Source organism: Haliotis rufescens, unplaced genomic scaffold (assembly GCF_023055435.1).
Source record: "Haliotis rufescens isolate VD_foot unplaced genomic scaffold, xgHalRufe1.0.p SCAF_5, whole genome shotgun sequence".
Taxonomy (NCBI): Eukaryota; Metazoa; Mollusca; class Gastropoda; order Lepetellida; family Haliotidae; genus Haliotis; species Haliotis rufescens.
Genome location: NW_025964223.1, coordinates 37332465 through 37344667, shown reverse-complemented (window position 1 = coordinate 37344667; position 12203 = coordinate 37332465). Strand labels below are relative to the sequence as shown.

Sequence of the window (12203 nt, the reverse complement as noted above, 5' to 3'; positions counted from 1 at the left end):
CGTGTCCAACCCTCTGCAGGCAAGGTCATGCTCACGGTGTTTTGGGACCAGCACCGAGTAGTGATGATGGATTTCTTGGCAAAGGGTACCACAATTACAGGAGCTTATTATGCTTCACTGCTGCGGAAATTGCGTGACGCTATCAAGCTTAAGAGGCGAGGCATGCTGACCAAGGGTTTCCGTCTCCTGCAAGACAATGCTCCACTACACAACTCTCATATTGCCCAGACAGAAGCGGGGTCCTGTGGCTATGAAATCCTTCCACATCCTCCTTACTCTCCTGACCTTGCACCATCTATAAGACTAGTTTGATAAACAGGAGATGAGCTTCTATTTTATGGTTCAGGAGACTTATTTTAGGAATAAGCCACAGTGTTTATTCCCCACTATTAAACCCAGTCAACGTTAATCACTCATTAGCGTGTTGAGTTAATTTACTGAGGTGTTAACAGGTCGCAGCTTTACCACCTGGCTACCCCCAGGGTGAAAGACAATGAAACAATACATGTATATGTTGAATCATTTATTGATGACATGATCACAAGGTTTACAAATATACACTGTCTGTGACATAACCTTCATCTTCTTTCACATAATCCAGCCACATGTCCACACACTGGACACATTTACATGTCTTGAGGGACTCTGTTCCAAAATGTAATACTTTAAAGACAAACAAACATCTTCCACAGTGTCCTGCTTTAGGAACTTGGCTTTTTTCATTTAACTATTTAATAGTTACAACATTTTCCGATGATTTTGATATTAGTACAGAAATGCACAATATCTGATTAGGAGTAAAAGACCTGGCTGTACATGGCTACTGAATCTATACATACATAATAAATACAGTATGAAAGCACATGGCTTTGTTCTGAATCAACCACTGCCAATGTTATACCTCTAAGAGTCTTAACTTGATTAGTGACAAGACAGTTCAGTGAGAGGTGAGACATTACGGTGGGCAAGAGATACATACATCGTCTACTGTCTGGACAAACATCATTACTTACAACAGAGCAATACAGTCATTAGACAAGCATATTGTATTTTAACCAGAAATGCAGACTGTTAGTTATTTTACTGGTCTCTCAGTGCGAGGCAAACTGACCTGCAATTCATGTTCCTGCATTTCTTACACGATGAAAGAATAATTTCTACATAGATGTCTCCAACATATGTTGACTTGTATCATTAAATGATACTGTAGTACCATACTGACACAGCACTATAACTTCCACCCCTGTCCACTCAGCCTGACTACGGCATGTGCAGGGAGATCCTGGTCTATGTGAACAACTTGGGCTGCATCGAGCTACCATCTTAACTGTGGCCGACAGAAATACACTTCAAGAGTACTGACTTTGCCACAATATCCCGGCCCACACTGTGCTCATAATAACAAACACATAAATGAGTGATCTTAGCTTTTGATTTTGACAAATGAACACAATTCATCAGCTACTAGACACCTGCAAGAATTTTTGGATCATCTGTCTTCAAAGATAAACTGAACGAAGATCTGGGAATCATGATTTTGATGAGCACATGAAAACGTTTTATTAACAACACATTTGAATTCCTACGTAACATTGAGCCATATTAAATAAATCTAGAACTACTACAAATGTAGGCATCACATTCACAATATTGGAAAATGCAGAAGTAACAATTTGATTACATATCACCTTCATATGTAGTCATAACACCAGAAACTAAACAACAGGATTATTTACAGCAAAGTGGAAGTGTTTTCTCTGACCAACTGCTAAAACTTCAAACCTTTGATGTTATCTGAACACAATTTTCAAATGACATGGAGTGTGAGTCTGTTGTCTTGTCAAGATAAAAGGAGATTCCTTTTCAAAAACCACAACTTTACATGATTAGTAAAAAGCTGAACATGAATTTTCATTACTGTGTACACATGTATTTGTTACTGTGTAACTAGAATTAACCTTAATCAGGGGGTAAGACGAGAATTGTACACATCATATGGACTGTTATCATGGTTACAGCTCCATTCTCCTGGTTATATACAGATAAATTATTACAATGAATATACAAGTCTAAATATTCACACAAATAGTGTGATGTAAAACCGATATGAACAATAGTGTCCGCGGCAAAGCAGTTGACAACAGTTTTAGACAGTTGATGCAACATTTGACTCCAAACCTATAATGTTCAATACAACCCTACTAAATTCTGTAACAGTATTGGTCCAGTCTTACTCATATACTTTTGTTTATTTTCTTACATCAGTTAAAGCTCCTGACAGCAACTTGCTGGATTACAAATGTGTACTACATACCTCAGAGAGAGGGAGGCATAATTAATGTCGTAAATTTAAAGAATAAAATAAGAAACCATAAAATGGTTGTATCTACTACATAAGAAACTGGATACAAGAAAATGTGTGGTTTAATCACAAACACACAACTGCTATTATTAGACCAACATGTAAGTGAGACAACTTCTATTGGAATAAAAAACCTTATGTGACCAGGGCAGGAAACAGTGATATTTCATAACAACGCTGTGCTTTGTGAACACAACTACACTTGAGGCATGTTCAACTGATGAGTAAAGACCTGCAAAATTGTATATGGACATGTATCCTACCGGACCAGCATCATCCAAGAACAGATGAACCGGGTACACCTTAACTCAAAGCACCTGACATGTCTCTAGCACACAGACTATTTACAAAGCATTCTACTTCACATTCCTTGGCTACTCATTACATGGTGAGTGATCTGCTCCACAGGAGGTTGACAATCCTGCCAACATTGCTGGAATGACTAGCCACATAATAGACTAGCCCCTTCAAGTCAATGTCTACCAATCACTATCAGTGTACCCAAGAGGCACTGTATTCTCATGCTCACTACATCCCGTGGTTGCCAGCACACACACATGCATAAATATATATTACACTCAACTATGTACATTATATGTAGGAAAGGGATTGGGGACATTACGAGGAAGGTATTTGGTTACATTCAGCACTCATTTCTAGGGAAGACTGCTTTGGCTATGACTGCACTGATCATTGTTCAAAATGTTCTTATAGCGTGAGCAAATATTACATATTTGTCCATCAACTTTCTAATATTAAAAATTTGTAGATTAAAGTAAATGCCAAAGCATAGGCAAATATACAAAGCCAAAGGGGAAATAAGTTGTTAAATTAAAAATGTATGATTTATGTTAATCAAAAAGATTGAACATCTACACAAAGCAGTCAAACATGAAGGTGAAGGTTTAGACCAAGATCAAATGAACAACCAGTAATGATTGGATGCCAAGCACAGCCTCGTCCAATGAGCATGCTGTTGCTGGGTGTGATGCCAAGGGTGTGAACAGTTTCACATCAACAGCATCCACTGCCTGATTTCTGCTCTGTCTGTTCATCGTCTACCACAACAACACTCTTCCGTGTGTTTGTCCCCGTCTTGCTTCGACCTAATGTGTCAGTGCCCGATTTCTCAATCATACCTACATAAAACACACAATCAATTAGATGTCTATTGCCAATTTCTTTTTCACATTACCATAATCATGCTATCTTTGTTAAGATATCAAAATGTGCTTCAAATGACTGAGATGGTCTATCATAATTGGAAATAACTAGGAATGACGATTCTGGTTTAGTCTCTGGCTACATAGTCAAGATATTCCATTCAAAACTGAACATAACCTGAACCAACATTTTGTATCAATTTTAAATGAATGAACAGAGATAACAGCCCTTATGGTTTGAAACACCTTTTAGCATCTTAATCTGATGACTGCTAGTACAATGTTTATTTCACTGATTCATTGTTTATACTTAAGGATACAACCCAAGTTAATAAAATATCAATATTGTCAACTACAAATTATGAACCAATATCTGATGAGGCTATTTTGATGATATCACAAGAAGCATAATTCTGTTTTACTAATAAATTTTGTTAGTTACAATTGTTTTTGATAATAAAACAGCAAGTCACAATGATTCTAATAGAGGTAGTGCTCTTAAAATATAACAACATTAATGGACATGATGCAAACAAAAAGACTTTGATGTCTGATGTCTTAGTTTGATGTCTCCAATGAGCAGTCTGGAAGCACCAGGGTTGTACTCACCTTTACTTAAATCCAAGAACATCTCTTCAATACCCTTATTGAGTTTCGCTGATGTGTGAAAGTGTCTAGCACCCACTGATGCTGCATATCTATAAAGAGAAAATCAAAATCTTTTAAGTTTATTATTCAAATTCAACAAAAAAATATTGTTTACTGACCATGCTGACATATGGGAACAAAATAACACAAAATACCATATATTACCATGACTACATCGTGTCCTGTGCCATATCTATTGGACATGAAAATGGGAGGGCAATCTAAAGCAAGCCACCAGTCCACATTAGTGAGATAGAAAATTAATTACATGTAAAGAGGTGCCCACAGGTGAGACCCACAAGCACAGGCAAGGTGCAGACAGACCAAAATTATAGCAGGCATGACAAAGGGATGTAACTCTACACAGCAAGAAACATGTGACTTTGAATATTGAGCCTCTGTGCCCTAGTTGATCATAGATATATCACATTACATCATGAAAAGAATTGATCTGCACATCAATGTCTTGCACCTCAAAATATTACATATATTACAACAAAATTCACCATTTGCATTGAAACGGTCCAAATACCAGCAACAGAGAGCAGTTAATGTAAGCATGGTGAGTATTAATTTGCGAGTAGTATTCTACAATTTGAGTAACCACTTCAATCATACATAAGCATGAGTAGGACCAATTCTACTCTGCAAGCTGCAAAAACAATCAAGTTGATTAACTCACGCCTCAGCATCAGCAACAGGAACATGCCTCTCCTTCTCCAAGTCTGTTTTGTTGCCAGCTATACACAGGGATACATCATTTCCAAGCATTCGGCGCAGTTCCTTCACCCAGTTCTTAACCTGCAGAAGATAACCTCATATCAAAATTCTCTATAGAGTCGTGGGAAACACTTCTAAACATATATATACCATATACCACAAAGTGGAACAAAGACGAAGTATTCCAGTCCTGTAAATTTAGACCTGGTTTTAGACATAGAATTTACCAATAACCCCTGAGCCTTCATTAAACATACCTCTGTTTTGGCAACGTGACTGCATTATTACATGCAGTTGGGTTGGATATTTTTCATTCAGGTAATTAAATGACTTATCGTATAGATGGACATGCTGATAGCCATATAGGGTGTATAAATATAAATAAAATAAACAAAAACTTTTTCTGTCAGAGCTAGTTTGCAGGAGCGGACAGGTTACTAGAAACAAAGTTTTTTTCGTTGTCGCCAAAGGTAAAAAGAGGAAAAATTGCTTATGGTACGACACACTAGGCTAATGATAAAACCTAATTTGCCAAATCATCTGTAGCTCATCTTACTAATGAAGTAATAATTTATGACTAGCCTTCTGGAAGGAATCTTCATCTGTGATGTCATAGACAAGGATAGCTCCATTACTATCTCTGTAGTAGATGGGTCCCAGTGCATGAAATCTCTCCTGACCAGCAGTGTCCTGAAGACATGGAAGACAAACATCAGTTACCATGACAAGAGAAGAAATAGCTGCTGTGCCAGTAATATAACATCTTAGCAAAGAGATTATGGAAAATTATTACTATAACATAAGCTTACAATACAATATATGAGCAAATAGGCCCAGGAAGTTGAGCAGCATAATTTGTTTTGGAGATCATCACAGTCTCATTAAAATCCGATCTTTTACTCCAATACTCCACTGTCTGTTTCAAATGTGGACATCATCTACATAGAAGGTTGTTTCCAGTGAATCCTGAGCAAACTTTGACTGTACTCACAAATCACAAATATTTTCACATTCCTCGTTTATATTATTTTTTTAAGTACGGTGATCAAATATACTTGTCTGAATGCTTAGCTAACTCGTAACGAGAAATAGGAAGCATCAACACTGATTCGCTGATGCGAAAGTTCACCTGGCAGAGCCTCTTATGAAGCTCTTTATGCAGAGAGGTATCGTATCAGTGTAATACATACAACCCCATGAGAATGTCATCAACAGGGGTTGATAAAAAATGAACCAGATACTTAAACGCCACACTCAGCAATATTCCAGCTATACGACTGTTATTATGATGATCATAGTAACAGCTTCACTGAACCAAGTTTACAGCATAAAGTTAACAACTTTCATAAGATAGCGGAAGCTATATATTAATCACGATATTTTGTGTAATAGTTGGTTGCGAAAGCTTGTTTTCTGGAAGATATGGGAGACAGATTTTAAAAAATTGTCTCAACTAAATGTGTTTCATCATGTTAGATATTTGTTTATAGACTAATGTTTTCTTGTGTAAATTAGGTTATGTTGAAAGTCGAAATTGCAGTTTTTGTTCAGTTGATATGGAGACCCCAATCCATCTTTTCTGGTCCTGTAATATGGTTCAGCAAATCTGGCGTCAACTTGAAGTTTGGCTACTTCAAAAGGCTAACATCCAAATCGAAATTACAAAGAAACCCTCTAAATCTTCTTGATAATAAACGACCTTATATTTAAAAATTAGGTTAAATAAGAGACTCCCGTCATTTCAAGTCTTTCAGAACGAAATAAGAAACTACTACAACCTTACTAAATGTGTAGCGATTATTGAGTGTGACACTGGCCTGTTCTATAAATTTTGGTCAACATGCCATCATCTATTTAGATGATTAATCAACTATGTACTGGAATGTCACATTTTATCAAATAAATGTAAAATGATTTTAAAAAAAAAGAAAAAGAAAAAAAAGAGTTAGATATTTGTTTTCTTGAAATGGTCATGTGACATTCCCACATCTTTTCTTAAGTCATGTTAGAGCAAGGGGCAGATCAGGAGTTTTTTATATATATTATAGAACAGGATGCAGTTTTGTTTAACACAATCTGAAATAAGCATGTTTCTTCTAATGAAAACAAGCAGAAGTTAAACAGGTCACAACCAAGCTCTCTATCAGGGGTAAAAAACTGTCAGCCTGAAGTCACAAATTTGACATCTAAAATAAAATTCAACAAATGTTCCGGTGACCTGCCGATTAGTTTTGGGACTCGCTTGACTTACCTAAAATCGGATGAATCCTCTTTGACTTAAGAAGAAAACCTACTGTAAGTCCATGCCTTTATTATGAATACTGAATTTCTTTTTAATCCCTGGCTATTAGGGCTGAGAACCGATACAGATCAAAGTGATTGATTATCTTTAACTAACTATCGATCAATTATTGATAAATATTGGTGAAGTATCTTTCAGCAAATACGCAAAAAGAAATCCGAAAGAAATCAACACATTTCTCTCCACTGGTGAGTGGTGGCACATGTATTCAGGGATTACTTAGTGGACATTTGAGATATAACAAAGACAGTTACTTTCCATCTTCAGCAATTAACATTATTGACAAGAACAAGTCTGTTTTGGTAAACCTAAACTTTATTTCGTCAAAATAGTGTATGTAAGGTATTATCGATGACACAATTTTCATATCGATAATCGTTAATATTTCTTCCCATCGATGATAATTCTGATTACCGATCTTTTTTGCAAGCCCTACTGGCTATAAATATATATGAGCTGTTGCCTGTCACCGAACACAGGCCAATACGCTTTTCCCCATATCAAATGTCATAATGATACATGTAGAAATGACAGAGTACCGTATTCGACCCATTAAGCGCCCCTCCCCCAATATATCCAGGGATTAAGATTACCCTGTGCATTTTCTCGTAAACTAAGCCAGACACAGCAATCAGCTGTACACACGTTTTCTTGGAATCTACCGGTGATTCGATCAAGACACACCCAATGATGTAACTTTACAGGATTTTAAATGCAAGGATCAGCAAAAGTTGTATCTGAAACTATTTTTTTATCAGGAATAATATATTCCAATATCTTGCTAATTTAGATGCAGCTTTTACTAAACATATTTAAAATAATAATAACCCTAAGCGAAGCAGCTGATCGCTATTGCCGGGTATTATTTTTTACATGGAACCAGTCTGACCAGTCACCGGCAAGGCTCCCGTGCACGCGATCGTGTAATCACGAGAATTACATGTTGACAAAGAATCGTCCAACAAAAACAAATATGACTTTTAACGAATCAAAGTATGGCATTTATGATATATGTATCCATTCTCTGTCAACTTAAGTTCGTTTCAAGGCGTCAATAGCGGTAATCTGACTGTGGTTGCTGTTAATAACGGTGAGTTGTGCGATCTTCCGATCGCTTCACACACGATTTCCGAAATTAATTTTAAAAATATTAAAAGGAATTTTGAATAAAATTAATGAAATAAGTTACAAACAAAAGTCCAGATATACAAAGAACACTTTTTATAGCCAGACAGTGTAATTACATGAATAATTTGCGAACTTCAGTATGGATTTGTTGACATGGTATTTCCGGTGTTATGTGCTCACAGTAATGTCTTTCCATGGGGTAAAAAACATCAAAACTCATTAATTCGTGTATAATGCGCACCCCCTTCTATACAGCTGTGTTTTTGGGAAAAAAGTGTGCACTATTCTCAAGAAAATACGGTAAGGCTTACTGATGAATTTACGCCAATTTGACTCTGAATTGGTCCCAATAAGCGCCCACCCCTTCTGTCTTTTTTTAAGCGCCCTGGGCGCTTAACGGGTCGAATACGGTAATAGGCCAAAAAGACATTCAATATCATATGGCTGCCACTGCAGTACTGTGAGGTTTTTAAGACAGGCAAAATGCCCACTATCTGAATGTGGTATTGTAATTTGTGCGTGGCTTCAAATTTTGTCCTCCATCCGGATCTAATTGCACCTTTATTGTTTTGATAGTAAATGGCAAGTCTTTTGGCCTACGACAATCCAGGTGTATATATATCATAACAATAATCTGCAATAGTGAAAATATATTTCATGTTTTCCTAGGCATATTTAAGCATGATAAGCAGAGTTTAGGATTATCCCATGTACAATGTCTTGTATTATGTAAAAAAAGCATTTTAAATTTTTAAATGAATTTCAATGCAATGAGCAGAAGAAATTGAAACTATCTGAAACAATTTTTCTACTAGGAACAATTTCATATATTTTTGTGTTGATATTTTAGTTGCTGCTTTCACTGTACTTACAATAAAAATAATCACAAGGATAGCACTTTGATTTATTACCGGATATTTTTTCATATATGGAACAGTTTGATGACTTTGAAGGGCGACTGTTTGAGATCAACCAATCAGGGATTTCCACAAGCATCCCTTGGACATATTATTTTGATCATGAAAACAATATATTGACATATAACAGTCAAACAACAACAAATGTTACTTTTTATAATTCAAAATATGGTATTTACATTATACATGTTATATGTATCCTTTCTCTGTCAACTGAAGTTTGGTCCAAGGTGTCGATAGCAGTAATCTGATGGTAGTTGAGGTAAGTAACCGTTAGTTGGTGCGAGTTGTTTGAATATGGAACGTGAACATTATACATGTTAAACCAAACTACTGCTGATTTTCTTTTAATATGTAGCAAACAATAACAAGGATAACAAACTAATACAACGCCAATAATATTTATTGATGACATTTGTTACTGGTCGGATGAGCTGCTCTCAGGGCTCACTGATCACGAGGCTGTTGTTGCAAACTGAGGGATTGCTTTTAGACAGACAGACAGCCAGCAAAAATATGGGGTGAGTTAGTGCTAAATGGGCCTAAATTACATTATCATGATTATTACACTTGAAATATTGTTTTTAAAAAAAAAAAATTGCTTCAAGTTCCTGGGCTTGTGAAAGTTACAAGACACTAGCCCTTAGGGCTAGCCCCGATCTTAAATTAAATTTCTAACAGCAATGATGTTATATTTTTAGTTGACATAACCTATTATTAACTTCCGAGATAAAATGAAGGATTGCTTACCCATATTGATAGGTTTACTCTTTTTCCACCAATGTTGAGCTTCTTGTTAAGAAATGATGCCTGAAATACAATGTCAACTCATAATGAAACAGCTATACACTTAAATAACTAACACTTAACAAAAGAACTAGTTCAGAGTTTCATTATCTAGAGTTTTAGAATGTACTGGTTATAGATGACTTGTTTCTTTGAGTTTCAAGTTATTGATTTTACATAGCATGTCAACAATTCAATCTTGCTATGAGTGAGTGAGTTTGGTTTAACGCCGCTTTTAACAGTATTCCAGTTATATCACGGCGTGTCAGCTTAATGTGGGAGGAAAGCCCGAAGTGATGCAGGTCTCAGACCTTTACCACTTCGGTGAAACCCACGAGCACGGGTATGGTGCTGACAAACCTAGAAACATAATCAGGGCGAACCGGGATTCGAACCCACAATCATAGGTTTCTGGTGTGCCCAAGGGACGCAACTCTGCACAGTGAATCGCGGCGCCTTAGACTAGGCCACCCATGCCCCCAAATCTTGCTATGAATTCAAACCTGTTAAAATACATGTTCTAGTGGATACTCAACCTATAATCATGATAATTCATAATAAAATTATATTTTTTTACATATCTATTACATTCAGATGCCAGAATACTATTGAAATGTCTCAGAAATATTGGTGTATGAAAGCGAATTGATACTAATGAGCATGTGTATGGTTCTGCCTGCAAATAAATGTTCTAAATTATCATTGTGTATGATTCAGGCCATAATTGTGAACATGTGTGTGTGTGTTTGTGTATTATGAGCAATGATCCATGTCATCGGGTTACGTTGACAAGCCATCAATCAAATAGCCAAGCCTGACTACCCCGATCCATTTGGGCTGAAGGGGTAGTTTTTGGCATGGGTACTACCTCATGTACTTTTTGGTACACATAAATGTACCCAAGCCAAAATCAGAATGGAATCCGGGACTCAAAATGGAGGACGAGTCCATATTCCTCAAACCAAAACCGCTTCATGTTGTAGTTCACTTCGCCTTGCTGACTACGTGTGTATGTTGTGCATCTTGGAATTACAGTGCATCAAACACCAGGGTATGATCAATATTATATAGCCCCCTGAAATGCATCACATTAAACAGATTGATAATTATGATTCCGGAAATCTCCCATGTTCAGAGACACTTAGACGAACATGCACTGTCATGCTGGGCTTTACCATGGTTTGGCATACAGGAAGTCTAGTTTACACAAGCACGCAAGAAACCAGTTTAGCAGACTGCGGAATGGACTTATCCTTGGGTACCGTTCTGTATTCTGGTACATTTCTGTATAGTAAAAAGTAGATATTTGTAGTCCCTGTGACTCCTTCAGCTCCATTTAGTCACCTCTTATGACCAGCCTGGGTTGTTAGGGACCCAATTCTAACCTGAAATCCCTTAGGATTATTTGTGAATGGGTTAGCAATTTTCTGTACAGGTTACCCAATATTATTGTCAATGGGTCAGCCCAACATTGTGAGTGGCAAAGCCTATTCACATGATTCGTGAATGTCCATCTTGTCCAACTGTGTCTCATCAATCACGTTTAAGTGCAGTGTATAAATCTTGCTTCAAGTTAAAGATTTGTTAAAGCAAACAAGAATCCATAATAAACTCAACACGTTACGTAATTCCTATCTACGGTACTGCCGTCAATAATACCAAAAAAGTAATAAAACACAACTTCGGTATCCTGTCATTGAACGAGAATAGGTTCCTCCTGTAAATACAAGACAGTTAATGTATTTAAAACAAAAAGAATAGTTACCTGTAATGTTGTGATGTGCTTATCATTGAATTTGTTTTCCACATATCTCAGTACAAGCGAGGTTTTCCCGACACATCCCTCTCCCAGAAGGACAACTTTGAAGTTATAACCCCTGCCTCCCCCACTTACACCTGCCATATCACCAATTTGATGTTATCAGATATAATATGAAATAATTTACACTCTCAGCATGTGGTTAGAAGAGAATCACGATGACAAGAAAGTTTATGTAAAGAGCTTCCTTGAAGTAGAAGCAGCACACTCTCGACAAGTTATTGACATTTTCCGGAAAATGGCTCCCAAAGTATGACGTCACGCTATCACGAGACTATGAAAGACATCGCTTAGGACCAAAGGAATTTGTAATTATACCTGTCAGCTCTTATGGTGGCATAGATATGAAAACATGTAT

The 12203-nt window shown here is 36.7% G+C and overlaps 1 protein-coding gene across 1 annotated transcript; it reads right to left on the bottom strand.

The window, feature by feature from the left end:
- Window positions 1-510: 510 nt before the first annotated feature.
- On the bottom strand, window positions 511-12114 carry LOC124116308 (ras-related protein Rab-21-like). The gene is made up of 6 exons (XM_046477586.2): window positions 11792-12114; window positions 9991-10050; window positions 5476-5583; window positions 4856-4974; window positions 4135-4223; window positions 511-3501 (listed from the first exon to the last, which is right to left on the bottom strand). Exons 1-6 carry the CDS (start codon window positions 11927-11929, stop codon window positions 3377-3379), a joined length of 639 nt encoding a protein of 212 aa, XP_046333542.1. The 5' UTR covers window positions 11930-12114; the 3' UTR covers window positions 511-3376.
- Between the last annotated feature and the right edge of the window lie 89 nt (window positions 12115-12203).

Coding starts and splice junctions, on each gene's coding strand:
- LOC124116308 (XM_046477586.2), bottom strand. CDS start 11,929: ATGGCAGGTGTAAGTGGGGGAGGCAGGGGTTATAACTTCAAAGTTGTC. Junction 10,051..11,791: donor AGCACATCACAACATTACAG/GTAACTATTCTT, acceptor ATTGTATTTCAG/GCATCATTTCTTAACAAGAA. Junction 3,502..4,134: donor GTTCTTGGATTTAAGTAAAG/GTGAGTACAACC, acceptor TGTTTTATGTAG/GTATGATTGAGAAATCGGGC.